Below are 27,443 nucleotides of genomic sequence, written 5' to 3'. Positions count from 1 at the left end.
CTTTTTTTGCCAAAACAACTCGCAACATGCAACTGACTACTGAACCATGGATAACAAAACAGATGACTTATTCCATAAAAAAAAACATCGCGAGTGGAGGGGTGTGATTTCGACTTCTTTGCCAATGCGTCTTCATTGCTCATTTCAAAACGAACCAACCCTTGAAGGGCAGCTCTATGTTTACAGATAAAAACAAGAACACTATTGGAGCCTGACAGATCTGTTAGCTGAATAAGGGTCCCATGTAGGATCAAACTTGTTGGTGATACAAATTCGAGAGTGAAATTTGAGAGCTACTGTCACAAGTGTTTGACACGTATTTGTCACGACATGAGAGAGGTTTCCAAATGCACCATATACTCATTGTAGGATAGCAAAATAACAGCCTTGCCGATTACTCGTGACTAAGGTACCCGATTGTGGTGACATTGAGGCTGACCTTGGAGTCACCTCCCCCGCTGCCGCACTCTCCTTTGTCGTACCACCATTTGTTTTTCAATTTGTCCAAGAGGCCTTGCTCATTCAGTTTTAATACTGCCAGGTTAACAGCATTTCTTGAAACGATAAAACATAACTTGTAAGAATATGCAGTTGATGCTTGAGAAATTGTAACGTATAAAAAAGAGCACAAGAGGACAAATTGGCTAATTTTCACAAAATGTGGGGCTAGCGGAAAGGTTTGCACAGCGAGAACAGGGTTAAATAATTGGGCGGTGGCATATAGCGGATATTAAAAAAACTGAAGTGTGCGGGGTGGGGACATTGTCTTTGACACGAAAAGGTAACAGGAACACCACAGCATGCAATTAAAATATCGGCAATTAAAGGCGGCTTTTAACATTTACATTGAAAAAGCCATTAAAACTGTTAAACTAAAAGCCAGACAAACAGTCAGAAAGGACAACACATAGAAGAAAACATTTTAAAAAATGGATGCATTAAGAAAAGTATAAATATAACGATAAATTACCGATTCTTTAAACTTGGGGAATACTCAAGATTTTAAACTGTGTTACCTCAAGACATCCACAAGAAAGAAAATGACAAACACACTACATCAGGGTAGGTGGAATACTATAACAACAGGGGTTATTGTTATATTATTCCACCCACCTTAATGTGGAGCCTTTTGGAGTTGCCACACCATAGCCCTTGGAGTCCAGGTTTCCACCAACTTTCATTGTGTCGCAGGGCTTTCGCTGTTCGATGTACTCATTCATGGTCGACTCGAGCAGGAAGGCGAACTTCCCCTTCGACTTGCGCACTCTGGCCACGCCGTCATCAGTTGTTTTGGTAAACACGGATGGCTCTGCCGACTTCATGTAGGACCACATTTTCTCATACACAGCTATTTTTGATCTCTAAGAAATGGGCACAAAGAATATCAGGGTATTATCAAGATTTTTGAGGTTGTCAACACATTTTATTTTGATAACTCATGCATTCCTGCTGCAGGTATATTTAAAGAAGCATTGTGTATGTTTTACACTATGTATATTGTAAAATGGCATTGCATTGCACACACTACAGTTGAGGACAGTGCAATATCTGCCCACTAACCACAAATATCAAGCAGTTTGAACACCATTTCCTCGATAGAGATTGTCTGGGTTTTTTACAATCCTTGAGCAAACTCTGCATAGTAACTGTGTTTTTTACAATTGGTGTAGAGTTTATTGCCCCAAGTAATTATAGGGTATGATAAAGTCTTCCTCCTGAATTAATTTTAGCAGAAAAACATGAGGAAATTTACCAGGGGAAAATGACCAGATGAATAATGGGATATGCAGACTTTGGTTCAAAAAGCATAATTTGCTTGTTAGGACCCATTTTGAGGGGACTACTAGCAATAGGTGCTAGTTGTTGCACACAGTAAATTCTGAACCCGGCATATTGAATTTTATGAGGTGTGATAAATATTGCAGCCCCCACTGGGGCACACATAATAAAGTGCCAAGAGTATAAACTCTGAAATAACATACCAACTGAAACTCACAAAAAAGTGACTACTGCACATAATTCCGGTGCAACTAATTCGCATCGGGCAGGATCAAGCAAAAACATATAAAACTGAAAATCATGAAGCAGAGAATAAGGTGTACGTGTCCCAGAGCCAACTTAGTGCACTTATTTTCACAGTTAATACACACTGCCACCACCAGATCATGGCAAGTGGTTGAACAGATGACTCTGATCCATAGTGGTCCACTTTTTCTATCTAAAAGATGTCCTCCATCATTGCAGGATGTACATAATTAATTGCTCATCCTTAACCATCTTAGAAGTGCAACTCACTAATTTCCTGTATTCTTGAGTATGACACTGAGTATTAATGGAACTAGGGATCAAAATGTTGACCAATAACATTTGGACTGTTGAAGCAAGGATTCCCCAAATAACAGGCCTGAACAATTTTTAACTTGCAAAGATGGTCTCTTTCTTGTATTTTCAGTTGTAAATGTAACTTTGTGTCATCTCCATTTATAAGCTCACGTTTCAGCTTCAGAGCACTTAGAAATTGCGTATCACTAAACACAAAAGTAGCATCAGGAATCAAAACATGAAATCGACAGTAGCAACCCATTGGAAAGAAGAAAGACACAATATTGCACAACTACGCTTCACTATCGTAGAGGCACTCAATCCTAAGCAAGGCATGGATCCTCAGAAGATGCTGGCTAGATCTGAATTTTTCTGGAAAAAAAACCTACAAGCAATGCAACCACATGGATTGAATGATAGGCTAGAGTATAGTTGTTTTCTATAACCATTGATTTTTTTACAGCGACTGTAGTCTTTGATTTTGTTTAATTAATTGTGTTAGCGTATAGTCTTTCATGTTTAGCCCGACAGAACGTTTGTTTTGACCTCATGTTCTATTGTTCATGTCAGTAGTGGGACTTTTTTGATTTTGTTTTTCACTTGCTCACAATTTCGTTTTTCACTTTCTCGCATCATAGCTTGACCGTGATTTACAGTAGATTTTAACTCGGTGCACGGCTACTTGGAGTTTGTTTTTTAATTACCTTTATTTACACTCGAGCGTTAATAGATGCAAAATACTTTCCCTTAAAGACGCTCACACGTTACGTCTTTTTAAGCACGAGCCACATGCTGAATCTGTGGCGTTCTCTTTGAAGTAGCCAGGACGGTTCTACAGATCATTTCGGTAAGCTTGGATTCAGCAGTTTTCCACGGTGACTCCACCATAAACGTACGCGACCGTGTTTGTTACATTGTTTCATATTGCACTAAACTAACAGATGTGTTGTTTCACGCCAAGGCAGTTATATGTTTACGGTACAGCGCTTATGTTGCTATCGCTTTTTTCCTAAGTATAAGATGCATGATTCACGCGGTTCTTTTAGGCACGAATCTTCTCACCAAATGTATTCTTCATGTGTCACATTTCTCTCTGAACCACTATAAACTATTTAGACACCTCGAAGCATGCCGCCATAGCCACGTTTGTTAATCCGAGCACCGATGTTTTTGAACCTTTTCACATTTTTTACACCATATCACGCTCTTTTGAGCTGCAGGCATTTTCTAATCATTCAGTCCTATTAAACACAGTACTTGTTTAGACACCTTTTTATTTTATTTTCTCAGAGCTTGGCACAAATTTGCAGTCTTCAACCAACTTGTGGCACATTGTGATTAAGCAATAAGGGTAATGCATGTACTGTAAGATATGTTCTTTTGCTAGACTTAATCAACTCTTGGGCTGTTTTGATTAGTCTCCTGCTGCATTTTCAGAATTTGTTGATGTGACCCCTAATGAAGGGTCATGCCAGACCCAAAATGCATTGGGATATTTAATCTGTGATTGCATCACAAACAATATTTAGATACCAAGACTTCATTGGTAGAATGATCCTAATTGAAAAAATGTAAAGACAGAAGCTTCAGCAACACATTGAGGGTATTTATTACATGAACCAGCTCAACCGTCATAAGAAACACTTTTTGTTTCTACATAAGTGCTCCCGCCAGCTTGGAGGGATCCTCCCTCACAGCATACTTGTTGATTATTCAGGACGTACCCTTTGGACACAGCGCATTAGCAGGGATGCACATGGATAAAGTTGAATAATTTAGTTAAACCAGATTTATTTGCGAGTACACTGTGACAACATTGTTACAATTATTCATAATACAGCAGGCAATCAATATACATCTATGGAAATGGCATATCTGCTACTTCAAGGTATATTGTGAGCCATGCTATTTACTATGATAATCTTTACAGGCCCTTAATAAGATCTGTAATATTTAATTTACTGTAAAAATAACTGCAGGTGTGAAGCTGAGAAGATACTACTGCAAAGCCAGGCGGGGCTTATTGGAGTACAAATATTGCTTATTTGTTTGGGCGGCAATTGCATTTCTCCGCCAGTAAACTTTAAGAAGAGAAGAATTACACCAAGTGATGCCTTTATGCATGGGTCGGAAGTCAACTGGACCATTTGGTCTTTTTACCTCCAAGAAGCTTCATTAGCACCTGGATCTCTGGTGTAATGACGGTAGCTGTAGAGGAATAAGGACCTTTGAGGTGTCCCCCTGCTAAGCCACCCCTTGGTCATGGGGTAGATGATTTCTCTGGGGCTCACCCCATCCCTGCTGGGTCTTTGAGGGAACTTGGGCAGTCTTGATGAATATGTACTTGAAAATAGGTTCAGCAGTTTGCCCCTATTATCAGTAGCAGCCAGTGAAGGTAAGTGTGGTGAGGCGGGGCGCTCCGGGAAGGATGTTGACAGATGACAAAATAGGAGTTATTTATTTATTTAATTTAACCTGTTCTGTCGTCTGTCAACATCGCCACCGCTGCACCCCGCCCCACTGCGCTTACCTGCACCGGCCGCTGCTGCTTATTATGTTGGACACATTTTAAACTAGTTTTAATGGGACTGTAACTGCATTAACAGTCCTACAGGAGGCAAGGGGTGGGACTTATTATCATTATGCATATCCTCATGCAAATAATCTCTGCCTTTCTTGGACCTCTGCCAGTAGTCATGGTGATGTGTAGCAAATTTACACTGGTGCGCACGCCACTAGTGATGCGTTCACGTAATGTGTAGTTCCGAACTAATGGGTAATAAGATTATCACTCAGCCTTAACATACCACCTTTTCTGTGACAAGATTTAGGGTGTATACACTTCTCTGCCAATGTAAAAGAACAGTTTGCTTGGTTTCCATATGTGTGATGTTTTTCTCTATCCATGGTATATTTCATACTTCTTCAAGTAGTGCAGAGTTCAGCTCGAGCTATAATCTCTTGCCCAGGCTACCAGCTACTTTTCATCCACTGATGGCACAATCAACCAACAGTTAACACATTGTCTATTTTGACTTGTGTAATAGACATAAAGACATCTATGGTAATAATGCTTGGCACATGTATGTTAGAGGATAAACTACAGCATCTGCCAATCCATGCACTTTTACCAATCAGCCTTCACAGATTAGCATGGCTGAATTTACAGGAGCCGACCTTCACATGTAATGAGTAAGGAATTTCTAGATGTGAACATCAGAAAGTTAGCTAGATGTTCTTTTACAGTTTACCCTAGACTTTCTTTACATGTCCGTGTGTAAAACGAATTTAATTTTGTTATAAAAGTTGCAAAATTCACCATGCTCATAAAACATTTCAAGTAAAATCTTTATAAAAAGTATTTTTTTGCAAAAAACATGACCAACAAGATATTTTTTCACTGAGAGAATTATCCTACCAAAAGTATTCTTTGTCACGTTTTCAAGCAAATTTCAAAACACCTTCATGACAAGAAAAAACCTTCACAACGCAGTCATTACAACGTACTACCTTTACAACGCAGTCATTGCAACGCAACATCCTTTACATCGCATGCCATTACAACGCAGCCATTACAACACATGTCACTACAACGCATGTCATTACAACGCATGTCACTACAACGCCATTACAATGCATTATAAGGTAAGTAACGGGGAATAGTAATTTTTAACCCTACACTATCTAACACTTACCCTACTGTTGCACTCACTGGAGTGGGAATAGTAATTATTACCCCTACACTATCCAACACTTACCCTACTGTTGCCCTAAAAGTAATATGCGTTGTAATGCTATGCGTTGTAATGGTATGCGTTGTAATGGAATGCGTTGTAAATGTAGTTTCTTAAAATGCGTTGTGACGGCATGCATTGTAAATGTTTGCGTTGTAACGTCATACATTCCTTCATGACGGTTGCAGAGGAAAACCTCTACAGCTTTGCACAGTCTTAGGCGAAACTCGAGTCCTTGTGCATTCTATTGGTGTCAAGTCAAGTCGTGCAGATTTCTTTCTCTACACCCATATAGGTGATTTTTCCAAGCAGCTGCCAACAAAACTATGGCTGCTTTTCATGTAGATGGATCCGAAACAAATATAACATATTTAACAGACAAGCTTGAGTAAAATGGCTTTTACCATCAAAACCAATGGCTTGACTTCAAAACACTTGGGGTGTGCAGAAGTGTTCAGTTCCCCCTGGTAAGTAAATGAACTGCACTGTTCTTTCTGTGAATTCGGGTGTGCTTCTGGAGGGCTGCCACATTCTTTGATGTGATGTCCCCCTATTCATGACTTTCAATTGAAGCAGAGAAGTGCTGGTACTCACTATCCACAGTGGGATAGCGAGTTGGGTTGGAGAAGTGCCGGTACTCTCCTGTTAAATGTACTGCAGCAGTGCTAAAAAGTGCATGTACTCTCCCTTTCAAATTAAAGAAGTACAGCTACTTAGTTCCGGGCAGTACATGTCCATTTCAAGCATTACTCATATTTACATGGCAACAGTCGTTATGCAAATGAGGGGATATTGAATGCCCTTTATTTATGTTCCAAGACCCACCGAACATGTCCTGTAGCAGAGTTCACCCCTTGGGTGGCACAATTCCTAAATCATCCTGTGACTGTGTGTAAGGGAACAGCGTAAGCGTTTGTACGGAAATGGGCGGCTTTGGGCAATGGTTAGTTACGGGCATGAGATGGTTGGGGGGGGCATTTGTCACATAATTCCCTAAGTCCCACAGAGTGCAGAAGGGTGGAGGGGGCATTCCTCGTGTAATTATCTCCCTCACAATGTTCTGAAGAGTCAGTGACACTGCTAGAACCGGTGCACTTTCCCCACTGCTTCCTTTCCAGTGGGATGCCCCACCTAGTAATGGACCAGAGTAATTGATTATGTGATGAACCAGGTACATTTTTACCCACATTACATTTAGTATAATATTGCTTAAGTGCACTCATTTCTACCAGATACCTTTACCTTCTGTATGTATGTGGTATTTAAATAGAGCAAACCTGGCCGAAAGGACCTGTCACACAGGATAGGGTCAACAACAACGACACCGTCAACGTGATATTGGAGGCGTAGCTGGTTTTTTAAAACTCAATTGGACTTTAACTGCATGATGATGATTTGTAAAATTCTACCTACCAATGGTGGTCAAGTGTACACTACGGAACAATCTACTCACTTTCTCATACAGCAGTAAATCAATGCACACTTCCCCATACAGTCTGTTATCCACTGCATTACCTAGCCCATTTCAAAGCCAATCAAAGACAGACAGCATATGTGAATGGTAATTGCATTTTGACGGGCTTTTGAAAATGTAAACTAAAACAGAAAATAATACGTTAGCCTCAGAACGGGTGAGGTCACATTAGACTGGTTCAATTGGAATTTGTGCGCTGTTTGTAAACATTTTATCATTTTCAAAGGAATGTCCTTCACAATTCGTGGCAGAATGTTCTAATGTTTTATACAATGGTATGTTGTGTATATTGAACAAGACATGTCTTAGACAAAGGGAAACTATCAGACAAAGGAATTGAGGTGCACATTTATCAAGCGTTTGCGTCACACTTGTGCCGCTCAAAGTTACACAAGGTGTTCGAAATCTATAATGAGAAGTCACTCAAGGCCACCTTGCATGGCCCTGTATGGCTTGGTAAATCTGGTGGAGCAATGCAAGGCAGCATAAGTTGCTGCCTTGCGTCAGTCTGCCCCAGGAAGGCATTCCATAGGTGGAGCATAGGTGTTCCCACGTATCCACCCATGGATTCTGACGCTTTCCCAGATTTACTCATATTGGTAGACCTGAGACTGCATCAGAATGCTACACTTTCCCAGGAGAGGCGTAACGAGGAGAAATATCTTTATTTCTCCTCATTGTTTCCTCTTTCTATATGTGCTGCATGATGCAAGAGTGCCTGCGTTGGTACTAGGCAGCAGTTTGTGCACCAGCGGAAGCAGAGGTAAACAAGAAATGGTATAATGCGGGAACAAATTATTACATCATACTTTTTTCAGTGATCACATGAATTAGTCACTGGAGGTATATTCAAAATGTATACAAATTTATTTTAGCCTTTTTATCTGAGCCTACAATCGTTCACTCCTGGAGAAGGTACCTGGAGTGTACAAAGGATGAAAAACACATTAAACATACATAAATAAAACAAATAAGAAAACATATTAGTAATCGCACCAAGATATAACAAATGCCGAACAATAAATGTGCGAACTACAATTCTTTTTTTCTTCAAGTCTTCCAGTTGTTTTAAACAGATATGGCTGTGTTCTTTGCTTCCTCCTGTGTCTATATAGGAGCTAGTCTGTGGAATGTACACACATGAGGGGCAGTTTTGCCCTCTGTATCCTTGGTGTGTATCAAAAATGTCTTTCAAACAAGATCGAGATCTGGAAACTCTTCCTATTCAAAGTGTCAACCACAGGCAGGGTGCAGGAATGCACGATATCTCGATAGATATGGTTTACTCTTGCCTCTCTCCATTTCACGCAGTGCAGTAAGGTGTCTTTCTGCTTTGCATGAAATAATGATAAATATGGCCTAGAATGTTCTAGCTCTGTTGTCTTTTCTAAGTCAGTTAGGATTTTGCAAAATGGGTGAGTCAACCTTCCGTTGGAGGTCTCCTTTTCACTTACAAATACCAAGAGGCCCTGACTGACTGACAGTTTACATCGCGGTTGCACCACTTTTTTTGGAGCAGTCATGACGCAAAATACTAGTTGAGAGTTACAAAGGCATGCAAGGACGAATTCGCCTCTCCTTCCGTGCCTCTCTAAACAAAAGTAATGCAATGCAGCATCTTGGGCATTGCATTTCATTGCGTTGGGTAGGGGTTACATGGTTGTTCCCATGCATCCACTCGTGTATTTTCAAGCAATCCTAGATTTCATAAAGGCAGGAAACCTGGGGTTGCACCAAAATAGTGCACTTGCGGGAGAGAGTCATAACAAGGGGAATGCAAAACTTCTGAGAGACTATGCCTCTAAGGACACTCCCAGGATCACATATTCGGGGAAGCGTGACAGCGTGGTGTCGAAGAGATTGTCGATCTCGTCCAGTACTTGCACCCAGTAAGCAGTGAGGGCAGGGCATTCCCACAACAGGTGTAATAGTGGGCCTTCTGCGTCGCAACCCCTCCGGGTCGCTCTTGTGGAGTCGGGAGGGTCTAAAGTACCAATACATCATAATCTTAGTGGCCGTCTCAATGCTAGAGACATTGCGCGCTGACTGTCGGGCTCTGTAGTAAATGTCTGGCCATTCTTTGGGAGTCAGGGTCCGATCGAGCTCGGCCTCCCACCGTCGTTGGCCCACTGACTTACCCACCTGTTCTGGGGAACGTTAGATGTGGTGTAGTTCTGTGATATGTCGCTTTGTGGATTATTTTGAAAGCAACCAGCACCCGTACCGAGTGAGGAACCTCTTCGCTCCCGGATGAACCTGGGGTTACATGAACCAGTGCCGTATTTGCAAATAATGGTAGCGTTCAATTTCAGGTATGTTAAAGTCAGATTTAAAATCTTCAAAAGATCGGGGGCCCTCAATATTAAAAAAAATGCTCTATAGACCTGTGCCCTGCTTTGTCCCAATGACCAAATGCCTCCCAGTCAAGGCCCGGGGTAATGGGAGTGAGGGGCGATGGGAAAGTTGTCAGACTGTTGCGAGTGGCTGTGGCTGTAGCATCCCAAGATTTCAATGTAGCTCGAGCCACCGGGGAGCCATACAGCCCTGGGGGCCTAGAGGATTTGCAAAGGAAGGGGATCTTCCAGAGAGACTTTTTTGCTTACGCGCACTCCGTAAAGAACCAGCTCTTTTCAGATTCCAGTTGAGCCCATTCTAATAAGACTTCACAGCTGTGTTGCGTTATAATAGCGGTCAAGGTCAAGGTAATCCCCAGCCCCCCTTCCTCGTGGGGTCTAAAACTCAGGTCCCTGTTTATACGCTGCCTTTTGTCCGCCCAGACCAAGGTGATGAATTCTGATTGTAGCTGCTTTAAATCACCCGGGTAGGTTCTATCGTAAGAGTTTGAAAAAGGTATAAGACTTTACGGAGTAGACTTTACGGAGTAGGTTCATCTTGAGGGCTGCCACTCTACCCAGCCACGAGAGATTAAATGGCCACCATCTTTTGAGCTCCTGCTTTGTTTGGCCCAGTAACCAAGAGTAGTTCAAGGATATCGTCTCAGCGATGGATAAGGACAGTGTAATACGGCAGAACCTTTTGATCCCAACAAATGGGGTACGCTTGGGCCAGAGTAGTGGTGGTGGTCTGCGTCAATGAGAAGCCCAACGTTTGGGACTTTGCCACATTGACCTTAAATCCAGAAGCTGCTGCAAATTCCTCGAGCTCGGCCAGAAAAGCCTGAACTGAGGTCTGGGGGGACTCCAGCGTGGCGATGACATAATCCGCGTAAAGGCTGATGGTATGTCGCTCTCCCCCAAAAAGAATCCCCTTAATCTGCTGATTCTCTCGAACCCGCTGTGGGGGAGAGCGGACAGCCCTGTTGCGTGCCTCTAGCAATATTTAAGGGGTCAGAAGTGAAACCAATCTCCCTAACAGTGGTTGAAGGGTGGCTATAGCCGCTGAACACCCATTGGCGAAAACAGCGTCCAATCACAAACCCCTCCAGGACAGTCTCCAAGAAGGGCCAATGGACCCTGTCAAAAGCCTTTTTGGCATCTATTGACAGGAAGACACGTTCCTTTGACTGACAATTTATCTAAGAGATGCAGTAGCCTTCTGGTATTATCGCTACACTGCCTGATCACAACAAAACTGGCTTGGTCCAGGTCTATTAATCCCGGCATCATGGGTCCCAGTCTAGCCACAAGGATTTCTGTGAGAATCTTGAAGTCTATGTTCAAGAGAGATATCGGCCTGTGGGAAGACTATTATAAGCTTCAGAAATGAAATGAAGAATGCATCTGTACATACAATATCTAGAGGTAGGAATGCGTAACAGGGATACTTTTTTTAAATATAGCATGAAATATTGATGATGTATATTCTTGGGACCGCGTTTTGCACTGCTGTATAGGTTCAATAAAATTCAATTATAAAAAATGCATGAAATAAAGTTGGCTGTAAGGTAAGACATATATCTGCTTGCTGGCCTATAATTGACAGTTTATCTTTTGGATAAGAAATAAAGTCAATTTAGTTTATTCCCCTTCTAACATTGAGGATGATCCTAAAATGAATGTTTAATGTTTATTGTGAGTTTATACAGGTGGACAAATGTAGTCAACATTAAAGTTGTGTTGAAATTAATGAGGTAATAATCTGGTGTCCTTCATTGTAACCTACGACAATTTTTTTTTTTTTTTTAAATGTGTTTTATACTTTTAGATCTTTTTCAGTACTCCTCCTCCCCAACCCCTCTGCAACTGCTGCTCGTGTTTATTTGGACCCGCCTTTAATCTTCTTTCTAGATTTGAGGGGAGCCCCCCCCCCGCTTCTTGCCACTGCTCCTTTAATGTAGAGGGCTCCACTCATCTTCATGCGTTCACACCCCTGTGCCCCTATACCATTGCAAGCACGCTTTTTGCTCTACACCCAAACCCACCTAGAACATTCCTTTCACTTCTTTTACAGACTCTGCTCCCAAAACACTCCCCATTATAAACTTGTGTTAGATGCTCCGCCCATTCACTGCTGCTTGCTGCTCCGCCCTCCATCATTGCTCTCATGAAGCTAGAGTAGGAAATCCTGCAGCAGGATGTTATTTTAGACCCCGCCCACCCTACATGTATGTCGTCAACATCTTTACAATGTGTTATTATGCATTGTATTGTAAGGCACAGCATTTTTGTGAATTTATGTACCCAATGCTTTTTGTCTTCTACATTTTACGTGTACAGCTTTTTGGGCATGACTTTTTTTTTATTCTACTTAAAAGGCCCAATTTTTTTTATTGAAAACTGCGGAAGAAAAGATTCTTAGCTTGCAGTTTGCTCTGGCACAGAAGCAATGAGTTGCTTTTCCCCAACTTTTACTGTGGGGTTCCTGTGAGGACAATACTGTGGACTGCCAGCTAGACGGACCATTAATGAACATAAGACAAGTTGTGATGCCCAGAGAGGAGCCGGCACTGCAACCACTTACTTTCAGTCCTGGCACTATCTTGCAATGCCCACTCTGGTCCAATAGTGTGCGTCGGCTGATGCAGTAGTGTGCCGCAGGGCACTCAGGCATGCTCACTGAGCAGCTGATGGAGCCGTTCCTCCATGGTAAATCGCAGGAGTACAGATGAGCCCACTATAAACAAGACGGACATACCCTGGCTCAGAATCAGAGACTGGCCAGTGACACCCACGTGAAGGGCTGCAGTCTGTGGGATTGTCTGGGCCCCACAAAAGCCCTTTTCCAGGATGGGCATACAATGAAGGTGTATTCTCTTCCCGCACCCGGTGCTACATTGGCCAATCTCATATTCCCTGCTGGGACAACAGGGAGTCCATGATATACGCTGGCCACACACACATCAATCAGAGGAGGGAGCGCCCTTGGACACTGTGCCAGTGCAGAAGCGATGGCACATGACAACAGCTGCACTTGCATCAGATTCGCTAGAATGCAGTATTTTGGGACCCTTGAATCACATTTTACTCCACAAATGTTTTGTAACAAGGGAACAAAAGAAGTTAGACTCTAATAATCCTCTTACTCACCCTGCCTGGGTGTCCAGAAAAATGTACTCAAATGACAGTGACGTTTTCCAGTAAATGACTTGATTGCACACAGCCGTCATCACTCACTCTGGCACGATGCGACTCTAGCATTATAGGCTGAGGCTGTTAAGGGAGGCGGTGACACGCACGAGACACTGTCATTACCTCTCCGGTGGGTCCCACGCTTCTTAAAGCGCTGATGTTCTCAAACGACGATTTGTTTGTGCCTAAGTATGTTAAGCTCTTTCATGAAATAATTCTTTTCTGAAAGCACATCATAAACAAACATGAACTCAACGCAGCGATAATCCTTCAATTTCTCATCCCCTCTAAGAGCGGATTATCTTTAACGGCACCCTTCTGACACTGTTGCTAAATATTTATACCCAACCCTGGCTTCGGCATCTGCGGCGACGATGAGCGCATGTGTAACCGAGCAACCATTAAAGTTACAGGGCCCATTTACAGAGTTTGTTCTGTGAGCTCTGCCTTTTTCCTGCCGCAGGTGTGAATTAGGGAAGGAGGGGCCCTACAGACATTAGATTGAACATCTCCTTGTGATCTAACTGGTGGTGTGACCACTAGCGTAACGAAACTTGAGCCCCCCCCCCCTGCAAGGTACGATGAGGGGCCCCCTCCAGATTAACGCGGGAGCTCTCCAGCCAGAGTTCTGTGCCGAGGGGGAACCTGAAGCTTGAGGGACCCCGCACCACGGGGGATGCGCGGCCTGTTTTACGCCACTGGGTGTGACTCCTCTGGCCTCCCGTACGGGGGCACTTAAAGTCCATCAGGAGGGGAAGGGGAGACCAACACAAGCTAACAGGGACGATAGTAAGAGAAAGGGGTGCCCCTCTCGTTCACCACTCCGAATACCAAGGAGTAAAATTTCGGGAAAATTATAATTTTAATTAATTTCATTCTCCTGCTAAACCTTAATATAATGGCAGCCCCCTGTAAAGGCCATAAATTAAATAGTAGCTAGTCTGTGCACACCTATACAGTAGTACAGTATCCACACAGTATTGCATATATACAGTGAAAATTGAGACGAATAGTCATGAGTAGTATTTTCTCTTTTTCTTTTTTATCCAGAACGGTTGCCCAGACAACACGTGTTTTTTCTGGGGAAGTACCCCACGACTTCTTCAGGGCTTCTGGCAAAATAACTTGGCCGATGATCTCTCTGCCGGTTGTACTTCCGTCCCGGCTGGCGAAGGGAAGTGAGTGTTCTTCAAATGACTTCAGTCCGAGAATGAGGACCTTGAGATGGAGCCGAGTGTGGAGGCTTCACTGAGTTTGAAAAGGCGCTCTGGAATCGAAGGGCCTGAATCACGCCCGGGGATTAAAAAACCAAATTGGATATCTGAGTTAGCGAGTACGCTGTCAGCGCCATGACCGCAGTATCGGTGACCAGTCAGTGAGATCATCAGCCAAGTTATTTTCACTGTATATATGCAATACTGTGTTGATACTGTATACGTGTGCACAGGCTAGCAGCTATTTTGTATGACCGTGGTTCAATCACGTAGGGGGTTCAGGGTTAACCCCAACCTGTGGCACCGTCACACGTGGATTTAAGATACACAACACACACACTTGATGTGGGTGCCATTGCCTACCACATATGTTTAAACACAGTCTTTTGTGTCATAAGTTAAATAGTGTCACCTGTGGTACTGTGCTGAAGTCAGTGGCACATGGTGAATTTCTAACAGGGGCTGACAAAAATAGCCAGTTCTAATTTCACTAGACATCATGCAAGGAATCTTGGCTTTCCTCAGCTGAGTTTTGAGTTTTACCCTGAAAGAAATTTATTATAGCAGAAATGTTATAATTAAATTAGCTGAAAGCAACAATTTTTTTTTGAGGTTCTGAAAGGTCACTCATGAAAAGTTAAAGGATTTTCATGGTGTGTCAAAAAAGCGTGATTGAAGCGCTTACCGCCCCAGAAAATCTGCTAGTAAAAGTTGTGTTAATATGGTGACTTTTCAGTTCAATAATCTTAATAATCTGTCATTGCAACCTGATATGGCTTTCCTTCGTTTTTAAATACAACTTGAGAGCACAGCATTCTGCAAGACTATCGTTACCAATGGGCTACCATACATAGCACCCAAGGAAGTAATATTTTCTCTCCTCATGTTACTGGCTGTTTGGTGTATCATTGCACTTTCCATGGAGTGCTTTCATTTTCAGTGCACGAGGGACTATTTTACATTTGCAAAGTACAATCTTCACATTCTGGCTTCTTTGTCATTCATAAATGCACTGTATCCTCTTTTGTTACTTCTTTTCGCTACATCAGCCTTTTCATTGTTTGGTTCCAGGCTCACCTTGTTTGCAGACATAACGGAATGGTAAGCTATGGTGAGCTAAATGCTAAAGTAGCACCATTCTCATGATTTAGAGAGTAAACTTTTTAATTTTCTTATTTTGGCTGCTTTAAAATCCATTACTTTTTGTTGGAAAGATGTCTCTGTATTATCTGTTAATGCTTGGTGGTCATGGGTTATTCTTTCCAGAAGAGGTGCTCAATTATCTATGAAGGGGATCACTCATAATTTTTTCTCTTATCAATCTTTTTGGTTACCTGTTGATGCATATTTATCCATTTAATGCTGTATGAATAATTTTAATTCAGATTTGTACTTAATATGATTAGTTTTATAATGGCATATAGTAGCTCTGTTTGCATTTTATACGTCAATTGGTATATTTGTTCCTTCCCTCCCCATCCTTCTATCCTCCCTTTTGGTATTTTTTGATTATGTATTTTCTCATTACCTAAGATAATTTTTTCTATGATTTTGCTTATGATATACAATGTTATTTAGGTATTATTGCTTAATCATAATATTTTATGTGCTGTCTATCTTTTAGTTGTATTTGAACAAAAATTCAATAAAATATTTTGAACACAAAAAAAAAAAAAAAAGAAATAGTAGCACCATTCTTTGCTCTCTGGCCAGATGGCTAAGGTATGTGTATCAGACTCCTAAGATGAAGTGCCTGTATCCCACCAGTGTGGTGGGGATGCTTAAAATTTTTGCTTAAAAGTAATTTTTCATGTTAAATAAACACACATTGTATTTTTACAGAAAAGCCCTGGCTACAATCATCCCCCCAACGCAGAAGCTGTGTTCAAGGACAACATTTGTTCAGTATCCCCAAAAGTTAGTTTTTTCCTTTTCTTGTCTATGATACTATTTTTTCAGGCTCCATTGCTTGAGGGACATGCATGTAGCCTGCCCACTGTAAACAAAGCTGGTGTTGTCATGGGATGGGAAGCAAGGGGCGCTCCCTGAAAGCATACACCGTGCACCTCAAGTACATGTACTTCATGGAAGCTGAGCTCCCATCTCCAGTTCTAACATCTCTTCGGCTGCTCCGGCTGATTCCAAACACTGCACAGAGTGACCGGCCCTTGCTTGTTGTAGCGAGCGAGTATAAGCAGCACGTAGAGCTAACACTAAGCTATTACCTCCTGCCCTAAGGACTTTGCATCTGCCTCTGCACAAGAAGATACAGTTTCAATTTCCTTCAGGAATGATGGCATGCTTAAAATTCAAATTGGCATTTATTTGAAAAAACATACACAAGGTTAATATAAGGTATCTCTCACTGTCCAAAGGGAGCCTGCAGCTCTCCGTTCTTGTATTTTTAAAGGAAAAAAATAGGTTTCAGCTATTTTTTAACAAACAGTTTCAAGCACGGACTACATTTCCGAGCAGTACACTTGTGTTCTCTCCTGATAATTCATCTAGTAGCACATATTTAAAGCTCAAAGTAGGGCTATTGTCTCCCACAGCTGCATGCCAAAAGTTACACATTTGGCTTGACTTGGTCTGATGCCATATGATTCTGATAACTTTCAAATTCATAACATTGGTAAACCCAATAGGACTGGCGTTAATGAGCTAAGTCAAGAAAACGGAATTTGTTCCTCCGTATATTTCAGTTCTGTAGATCATTAAACCAGACCAGTTGGTTTTGTCAATGCTTGTTTAATATGAATGCAGCGTCCTTCTTTGGAAATGATTATGTGTTTGGATATAATAGGTTGGGTGGGAAAATGAAAACGATCTTACATGCTTAGACTGCAGACAGCTAGATCTGTTATGTATCACCAATTATATAGGCACAGAAAAAAGAATTGGTGATAACATAAAATACCAAGAAATAGCTTATGCAATAATATGTCCCAAATATACCACTAAAATGTCAGCATTTAATCTTGCAAAGGAAAAAGAATATTTTTGTCCCCCAATATCGACTTGATATCTTATGAAAATACACACATTACATTCTCAAACATTGGCCCACGTTATGCACAACTAAATGACATGAACACAATTTTTCAAGTGCAATTTAATGTCAGTGATTCACAAAATTTGACTTCGCAAGAATAAATGGATTCACATAAACTAAGATTTCCCCCATTAACGGTATATTTTCGGTGTTAATACACATGCTCACAGGTGCAGGCTGTGAATATTTCTGCCAAAGTGGGTAAACACCCCCAGATTCACAGGTTAGTACGAATTAACAAAGTTTTGACTGCCACATTTCCCACCTCATTTAATTGGGGATTTAGTATCTTTTTGCCCCAGTTTTCTAAAGCGAGAACTCGACCCGAAGGTATTGAAGTGCTTTACACGAGCAGCAGTTACTTTACACAAGGACACATTTATTTTTTGAAGGCATTGGGAAATTAAGTCATTTGCCCAGACTCTCAGGATGTTGGTCCCACACTGAGTCTTCAACCTGGTTCCTGAGTTCCAAAGTAGGCAGCTCTGGCCATATAACCACATCCTCTCCCTATTGTCAACAGAGGGGCATAGCCCATTGTAAAATGTGAGAATGTGGAGAGGGAAAATCATCTCTCTTAGTGGGCATGTAATAGAGGGGCTTTTGACGCGGAAATATATTTCATTTCTGCATATGGTGGTGTAGCTTGCTTATTTGAAAATGTTTACGCATGTGAGTACATGGAATCTGTGACTGTTACATGTTTCCTGGAGTGCTCCAGACAAATTGTGTGAATGCTTGGAATTTTGTAAATGCATATCAATTGTAGTTTACCGTATGCCATGAATTCCATAATTGCCCAGCAGGAACGCCGTATGCAAAGGTCTCCATTATGCGTAGTTTGTCTACTATGCCATGGAGGATTGCGCGAAGGCCTACCATGCCAACAAGGTCCATAAAATGTGGCATCTTCTAACAATGCCACTATGATGCAGAGTACACAAGCAATCCACAGGCCAGATTATGCTCAGGCCACCATTATGCCTGGAGGCATGCACTATGCCAAGGAGGGCCACTTCATGTCAGGAGAGCACATAATATTGTGGGGGAGATTTGCTGACATCAGATGCCACTGGTGGTGACCAGCAGATTCCAGGGCATGATAACCACACACACATACATATCTGGACAACATTTCCTTGTTGCCAACACCACACCCCTACAAAATCATCTTAGCTGGTCTGGTCCAACTGATGTCCCTTCTTATTCTCCCTCGACTACCACAAACTAGGGATGAACCAAGAGGGCTGCACTGGTCAAAGGACAGTGGCATCCTTCTACTTTCATACATGCCAGTATGAGGGACACTATGAGATCTACAATGCATGGACAATCACCACACAACTTACCGTCAGCCACATGATGATCGACCTTGGTTTCAAGCCCCACACTGCCAATCATATTGCCTATGTGAGCATGTGACTTACCTAGTCAGTTACAACACCATGATTGGAGAGGGGGTCCAGCGGCACATTGCTGTGTTAGAAAGCTCAGAGCTGAAGTGCCAACCTCAGCTCAATGGCAGAGCCTTCCCTGCCCCACTGCGAAAAAAACCCACTAAACAGTGCATGTGCTGCTGAGCAAGCACACAGGCACTGCTTACTGTGACTGCTGGTGTGAATCAGAGGGGCCCTATCTGTGTAGTGCTGCCTTCAGGGGCTGGAGTCACACGGTTACAGTTTCGCTCAGTAATACATCTCCAAACCTCAACAGGTGAACAACCTCAGGTGGACGTCTCTCATAAGTTATGGAGAACTGTCGTGTCTTGATGGCCAAGGTGAGCCGGTGGGAAGAGTACGGAGAGGTTGTTGGAGTGGAGGAGTGGTGATGAGGGGCTTGCTGCATTACCATCACTTAAAACATGCAAGCGGTGCTTTCACGCTGTGCATATATACACAACTACACAATTCACATGCTAAGCATATTTGCTTGATAAAATCTTAATATTTTCCAATTATGGGATTTAAGTTAAAAGCTGATCTTTGTATTTCTCTAGTTTCTGGGACAAATACAAATTAATAGCACAAACAAGAGCTTTTTTACAAACAAATTTACAGGGCACACAAGCACTCTTGAAAGAAAGAGTGGTGTTATTCCTTCACTTCCACCAATAAACCGGAAGTAAAATAAAGCATTGCAAGTGCAAACAGAGTTTGGCAATGGCTTCACACCTCCCGGAGATGCTGCAGGAATTGTGAAATGAAAACCCATCCAGGGCTACTGTGCATACGTTATATACACAACCGAAAGCAGCTATAAATAGACCAGCCAGTCGCAATTAACGCATTATGCGGCAACAACAGTTCGGAGTAGAATACATGAATCTTTACTTTTTGAATAGAAGTAAAAGGTTTAGAACGTATATTTCATGACCAAGTGGTTAGCAAAAGTGCCCTTGTCTCTAACAGGTCTATGTATGAGTCAGGTAACATTTCTCCAGCTTCAAAAATTGCAATTATCATAGTGATGACATAAATGGAAATTACATCCTATGACTTTTGACCTGACATTGACATCACAGGAAATTACATCACATGAAATGGATCTGAAATAAGAAGAGATATAAAAAACTGGGGCCTTTGCTCTAGATTACATGATTAGAAATTATAGAAAATAAGTAAAACTGAAAACGTTGCCAATAACTTCACTACCACACCGTCAAAGCACTGCCAGGATAATAGGTCTCCTGTATTTACCTTTTAAGGAGTTTTGCCTTAGCTCAAGTCTGGAGTTTTCAAGCACAAATATTAGGGCTTTAGGTAAAGTGTAAACCATTGTTAGGCAAACAAAGATGCCTAGTCGAATGCCCCGTATACTAGCCACAATATGAAGGATCCTCCCTACCCATACATTATTTACTTGATTTTGTGTGTGGTCAACATGCAGAATATATTCATCATGTTAAGTTCATGAAATATTTAAATCACACAGTCATAATTTCATTTATCTGTGCAGATTTGCAAGAAGGACAATTATTGACAAAGAAAGATGTAGATGATTTTCAAGGCATAAACACAACATATAGACCATTCTTTTAAAACCATTTTTGTAAAATAAAACAGCTGGTGCCTGACTCATGCTCGAGTTATCTGACATTCGTTAGTTAATGTTTAGACATTAACATTATTTAGTTAAATAATCTAATTAATCTGGTCTCATCTGAGGGTACTTTAATGGTGTCAATTAACCTATGCCTATGCGTTGAGCTTTCTGTGTGGAGGACAACAGATCAATGAGATCTTCCTCGGTGCCCAATTTGCATTTTGAATATGTTAAGGATGTCTGGGGGTGAAAGCACAAGAATATTAGTATGCCTAAATTGACTTTATTGCTTTAGTTATGTCAGATTTTAAATTGCAATTTTGAAAATGCTACTTTTTAGTGCCTTCAGGCTGTCTATGGGTCACACGACTGGGTGCAGCTGACAGTTGGGCGGGGTGTAGTCCTCCGAGACAGCCACACACAATAGAGAGCTTAGTGTGCCTGGAAGAGCCATTACTGGCAGGAAGAGAGGGCGGAGCTGGGCACAGCCCTACTTACACTTGAATGGACTGTGTCCTGCCGCCACAAAAAGGGCTACATATCCCCTGTAGTTAATCTGGAGATAGGACAGGGGAGGCAGGAAATATGTGCACTTCAGTGGGAAACCTCTAGAAGCTTCTCTCACAGAAGGCACGTGGTATAAATATTGGACCTCAGGCGCCAACTATTCGGTACATATCTGGACCTGAGGAGACTGCCAGGAAGAAGGACTGCTGAACTGCTGAAAGGGCTGCCACTCTGCTGGACTTCTGTCCTGCTGGACCACTGCCTCCCTGGACTGCTGCCTTGCTGGATTGCTGCCCTGCATGAACCAGAGGGATTGGACCTGCACCTGAACCCAGGACTCCCAGAGTGACGCAAAGGGCTAGTCTGCTGGCCTCCTGTTCAGAGCACAAGGGCATAACAGGCTCCCAACCACCTGAACCAGCACCTAGAACCAGTTGGATTAAGCCCCTGACCCCCAAGTGGTGCCCCACAAGTTCTGGAACCTTGGTGTGGTCTCAGTGGAGCGGAATTGAAGTTTTTGTGTTCTTCGCAAACAGGTTCGTTGATGTTATAACCTTGTCACTTGTGCAGCCCACTAATGCCAAGTTCCGTCAACCCAACCCGACCATTTGCAACAACAACAGGATCTTCATGCTAAAACGGCGGTTATCACTTAAGCCCGGCCTCCTCTTCATGATATATTGCCAACTTCTGATGACACTTCCATGTCTCATGCCCCTCCACAGGAAACGGGTCTCTTTGCTCTCAACAGAGAAGGTAACTTTTCAGCGAGACAAACCTGATCTGTGTACCTGACCCACTCTCCATTGCAGTTGGCCTGAACTTGTGACTTTTTCTCGGTCTCGCATGACCAGATAGTCGCGAGTGGCACTTTGGGCTTTTTGGTACCAGTTTACTTAAATCTTTGAAATAGCATATCTTCAGTTCTATTGATTGGATGTTTGTCCTTTTGGTCTTGATTTATTCATTACATTTCACTTTATTTATTAAATTAGTGTGGAATTTTTCTTATGTTGTCTTTTCACTATATAACTGTTTGATTTGCTACATAAATACTTTAACTGCTGCCTCTAAGTTAAGCCCGAGTGCTCCGTGCCAAGCTACCAGAGGGCTGAGCAAAGGTTAATTCAGGGTTTGCTTGTGCCTTCCCCCTATAAGGATTCTGTTTGCTGCTTAAGTAGGGTTTTACCTCCCTCAACCAGTAAACCAATTTCTCACACTCCTCTATACATAGTTCAGAACATCTCTGAGTTATGTTATACAACAGCAAGAGAACTAGCACTATTACATGTGAAACAACGAACTTCGTAATGTCGAAAGATGCTCCAATTCATTTATGATCAGACTAAAACACATTCCCTTCAATTACATTTTCAAGGCTGATTTAACACACATTTATTTCCTGCTGAACTTACCATTCCATTTGAATAATTTAAATGAGAACTAACTACCTCATTACATGACCTAATTGTGCTCTGTTTGAGAAATGGTTTCATGTTTTCCTTACTTCTATAATTATACTGTGGACACAACATTATGAATTTAATTAGATTTTCAACCAAAGTACAATCAGCCTGACACGCTCAAATTTCTACAATTAGATCTGTCCATTCCCATTCAGTCTCTCTTTTTTCAAGTGAGTAAACCTAATTTTTGACTTCCCATGTTTTATATGCAAATCTACTACTTTTTCCATTTCATGAATGCACACACTTATACATTGATTTTGTCTTAAATGCCTTATCTCAGCTTGGCGTGATTGCCTTGCTTTCAACGTAACTGTATGAACGTTGAAATGTTCTGGATCTCCTTAATATATGGAATAAATTACACCCCCTGTACACAATAAGGATATTGCAAGTCACTGAGGACTATAAGAACTAGTTCCTTTATTATGTCACGGAACTCCAAGGTCACTTGTAATATCCTTAAAATGTACTCTAGGGGTTACTTTATTTATTACTACATGATCACACCATCACCATTCCGACAAACTGCTTAAATCCTTGATGTGTTGCTCTTTCTTATGAAAGAGATAGAATGTTTGCAAACATGAAGAATAAAAGCAGAGTCTCTAGTGCAAAATGAAACACACCAAAAAGCAGTTCGATATATGTTACAAAAAGATATCAGAATCAGTTCAGTGCAAGTCAGATTAAAAAGATGCTGTAGCACAGAATGTGTACAAACATGCAGAGAGTTCTGCCTTTCGTATAATTACCAAAAGTGTATTTTTCCACAAGCATCCCATTTTGGCTTATTACTGTGCATTTAGAAAAACGGAGCAGAAATAGAAAAGGTCAGGCCTAGGTTTTAAACCTCAGCTTTAATTATGTTACTTGTTCTGCTTTTCCCCTCTGACAGCAGGGATTGTGCCATTAGAGCTTAACTGTAATTAGTTATTATAGTTGTGCGGCTATGTCCTTTCTTTATAACATATGACTAGCGATTTCACAAGTTTCCTGCAATATGGAAATTAGAGACGAGTCTTTATACAGGGAATGCAGGCTCCCATGCATTATATAAATGGTATTAATCTTGATCATGAATTCTTTTGTACTCTATAAGTGTACAAGTACATTTCCAGTTTGATTAGGCAATTCAAAATGGTCTTGGATTCATCCCATGATACTGTTACATATCGAGAGCAGCATGGCAATAGGATAGCTTAAATAATTTGAGCGGTTCCCACTGACATGTATAGTGATCTAAAAGTCACAAATGTAACCTCTCGACGGCCATCTTTCCAAGGTCAGTAAATTGAATGCCATCAGTGTGGTAAAAGTAACTGGTATTTACACTTAAATGTGCAGTATGAAGCTCCATATACATATCTGTACTAATAATAATCATAATATTAATCATAATCAAAACTGTTATTATTTCAATATTGACTTCTTCCTGATATACCCAAAACCTACATTAAACCTGCATGAAGTGATTCTTCACTCTACAGCCAGACTCATTCTTGGTACTAAGAAGAGTGATCACATCACCAGCTTCCTCGTTGCCCTCCACTGGCTTCCCTTTAAATGAGAATGACATTCAATATTGTTTGCATTAATTACAAAGTGTTTGCATTGACTGCAAAGCACTTACTTCAACAACTGAACTACATACCTAACCCATCTGTAAACACAGGCAGATCCCTCTTCACCAGAAATAAATCCTGGTTCTGTACATACCATTGGGAAAGAAAAATAACACCACAAATCAGTCATTCTGCAGTGTCCCAGCTTCTGAAACGAGATAGCAGCTTCCGTTGGATCAGCCCATTCCCTCTTGTCACTTCAAAAGGCTCTGAAGAATAATTTTTTCAAGGCCCCTGTGATATTTTGGATCCTCTGTTCTTACAGACCTATAACTCTGGCTCTTCTATAGGAAAGAGAATTGACTGTAAAGACCACTGTGAATGCATGTCGAGAATGGAATGGGGTGAGTATGTGTCATAGGTCAGTACATTTCTGTGGTTTGGAAAATTAATTTCCCCGTTAAGGTGTACTTTGGTTCACTACCTAAAACATTTACTGAACAACAGTTCTTGTACATAAATATCACGGCTTGATGCTCCTAAAGTAGGTGTTTTTATCTATTTATTTAATTTATATTTTTGTCTTAAATAGCGCAAACATGACCCCTGTGTTATCAGAGCGCTTTATACATGTACAGAGGGCAGAGGCAGAAAGTAAACCAAATATTGCTCCCAGATAAAATAGTACAAACATAAGAACTGTAAATAAAACAATCATCAAAACAATGACTGCAAGCAGTAGCCATGAGAGTAACTGACGAGAACAGGAGAGGCACGAGGTGTGGAGTTCCTAGAATCTAGGGCATACATTCGTTCATGAGTAATGTTTTAACTTCTTTCTTGAATGAGTTGAGGGATTCAGTCAGTTTCTGGGGGCATTGAGTTCAAGATTCTCGGGCAATCCCAGAGAAGGCTCAGTTGTAGCTTTCCTTTTTGGAGTATCTCTGTGGTTTTTGCAGTAAAGTGCTAGAGCTTCTGGAAGATCTGTCCCCACCAGAGAGCACCACCTTCTGTGCAAGGTATCTTGGGGTACTGGGTCATGCAAGTGATTTTTTATTGAATTTCTGCTTCATAAGGGAGCCAGTCGAGCGTTTTAAGGTCAAGGGAGATGTGGCTGTTTCTTTTTGATCCTGAGCAGAATTAAGGAAGGCCCTTAGAGGAGCTGTTGTTGACCTGGGCAGGCCGCAAAGGGTTGCACTACCATAATCTAGCCTAGGGCTTGTACAGCAGATTTGAAGTCATTGGGGGAAGGAAGTGTTTTAATTTCCTCAAGTTGGTCATCTGTAGGCTTGCTCCGTTGGTGGCGGCAACAATATGTTTCTGCATGTTAAGATACTTGTCAAAAGTTATTCTCAGTGATCTCGCTGATTCGATAACTTGTGGCAGGCGGTTGAGTGCTGTTTGTTGCTTCAGCCATTCCTCAAGAATGGGTAGCTGGCTGGGCGGAGCGATTAGTAGGAATTCGGTTTTGAGGGTGATAGGTTTGAGGTGGCTTTCTGCCAGCCAGGATTGGATTTTCTGTAGAGTTGATGTCTTCAGAGGAGGAAACTTTCAGGTAAAGTTGGGTGTCATCAGCGTACATATGATAGTGGATGTTGGATGAGTTCAGAATTTTTGTTAGAAGCTCCATGAAGAAGTTAAAGAGTGTAGGTGAGCGTAAGGAAACCTGCGGAACTCCTGGTGTGACAGGAGATGTATTATAAAGGGACTGGTTGATCTTGAATCTTTGAGATCTGTTTTGGAGAAATTAGGTGAACCAGTTTTTGGTATAGACCCTGATAAGCCAATTTTATGCTTTAAGAGTTCTGATAAGTTGTCGTGTTTAACCATATTGAATCCTTGAAGACAGGTCAAGGAGAATTAGGAGCCAAGATTAATTTTGGTCCAACATTTTTAGCGCATCGTCCACAAAGTGAGTCAGAACTCATTTGGTGCTGTGCCCTGGGCGGAAGCAAGATTGGTAATGGTCCAAAAGGCAAAATTGTTCGATGTGGTTGTAAAGTTGGATGTGAACACTTTTATTCAGGAGCTTCGCCAGAGTTTGAATGTTAGAGATCAGGCAGAAGTTGTTTAGATCTGTATGGTCCGCTGATGGGTTTTTTAGGACGGGATACACCTGCCCTGATTTCAGCCAGTCAGGGATAATGCCTTGAAGTAGAGAGGCATTAACAATCTTGGTCCAGAGTGGAAGTATCAACAATTTGATCTCATTAAAGAAGTTGAGGGGAAGAGGGTGAAAAATCATGGGATTCCCCTCCAGAATGTGATGAGGGGCCTAGTAAATGGTAGTACATGTACACAGGGCCTGTAATTTAAATACTACAGGCGGGCCTGCAACACCCATTGTGCCACACACCAAAGTAGCCTTTTAAAACGTCACAGGCCTGCAACTGCATTTTTAAACTTACATTTTGACCTGGTAAAATAAACCTTGTTAAACACACAAGATGATGGGCGGAATGTTGCACATAGACAAAACATTCTCCCCCAGCAACCTTGTTGCCAGGCCCAAACTCTCCTTTTTAGTACAGATAGGTCACCCCTAAAGTAGGCCCTAAAAGCTCATAGGGCAAAGTGCATTGTATTTAAAAAAGTAGGAGATGTGGGTTTACGTTTTACATATCCTGGTAGTGAAAAGTCATTTTTGCACTGCTGTAAGGTCTATCTCTGCCGTTTCCTGACACTGGATTACCCATTACATTTATTATATTATAACTTTTGATTGGGAGCAGATAGAGGTATGGTGTTTACCCTCAAATATATTATCACTTAAAATGCTGTTTAATACTGAAGTCAAATTTCAAGTCACAATTCTGAAAATGACACTTTTAGAAAGTTGGCAATTTCTTGTCCTAACCATTTGTGACTTATGCCAGTGTCCTGGGTCACATGACTGTGGAGTTTGTGTATTCCTACTGGACAGTGACACAAAAGTAACCACTTGGTAGAACAAGATCAAGAAAGACACATTTTTTAAAATTATTATCCCATAGCTGGTAATGTTAAAGCGTGGCATTGAGTGACTCTTTACCAACATACTAGGCACACTGCTCACCATAATGCACGCGCTCGGTGTGGAAAATTCTGTGGCACTGTATCTGCCTCGGAATGCTTTTTACCATATCCTCAGCTACACTATCTGTCTGTGCGTCGCCACCTCCTTTTCTGCAAATAGAATTTACTTGCAGGAACACACTGTGCCTTTTGTAATCAAATGCATAATTATCCCTTTGTTGGCTGCCTCTGCCACAAACCCTTCTGATCTTCATGTGTTGTATACAATAATAGTTTGTAATTTCCCCGCCGTGTGTAGTCAGGGGATGTAGTGCAGTGTGTTAGGAGCCGACACGAGCAAAGGATGAGGCGCAAGTTTGAAAACAGGAAGTGAAGAGAATCCCCCTCTGTCAGGCAATCAACAGAAGACATAAAAGGGCTGGCAATTGCAGGTTTAGCGGCTTCCTCATTAAATCCATTTGCTCTTCCTCAAAGTCTCGCGTTACTGGAGATCAGGTATCTGAAGCCACCCGCATCAGGGCTTT

General features: G+C 41.7%; 1 protein-coding gene across 5 annotated transcripts in view; it reads right to left on the bottom strand.

The window, feature by feature from the left end:
* GRIA3 (glutamate ionotropic receptor AMPA type subunit 3) overlaps positions 1-27,443 on the bottom strand; it is a 1,128,422-nt gene that overhangs the window by 193,616 nt on the left and 907,363 nt on the right. For 3 of the 5 annotated variants that reach the window (XR_014962259.1, XM_085608118.1, XM_085608120.1), the window contains exons 13-14: positions 1,114-1,361; positions 440-554 (exon numbers count right to left, since the gene is read on the bottom strand). Coding sequence is in view for 3 of the 5 variants with exons in the window: in XM_085608118.1 (XP_085464244.1) it covers positions 440-554; positions 1,114-1,361 (363 nt within the window). In the remaining 2 variants the exon portion in view is untranslated. The remainder of the gene's footprint in view (positions 1-439; positions 555-1,113; positions 1,362-27,443) is intronic. The other 2 variants (XR_014962260.1, XM_085608119.1) reach the window with 2 other exon arrangements.

Source organism: Triturus cristatus, chromosome 5_2 (assembly GCF_964204655.1).
Source record: "Triturus cristatus chromosome 5_2, aTriCri1.1, whole genome shotgun sequence".
In the NCBI taxonomy this organism is placed as follows: domain Eukaryota; kingdom Metazoa; phylum Chordata; class Amphibia; order Caudata; family Salamandridae; genus Triturus; species Triturus cristatus.
Note: the sequence above shows the minus strand (reverse complement) of the source record. Positions and strands in the feature narration are given on the sequence as shown.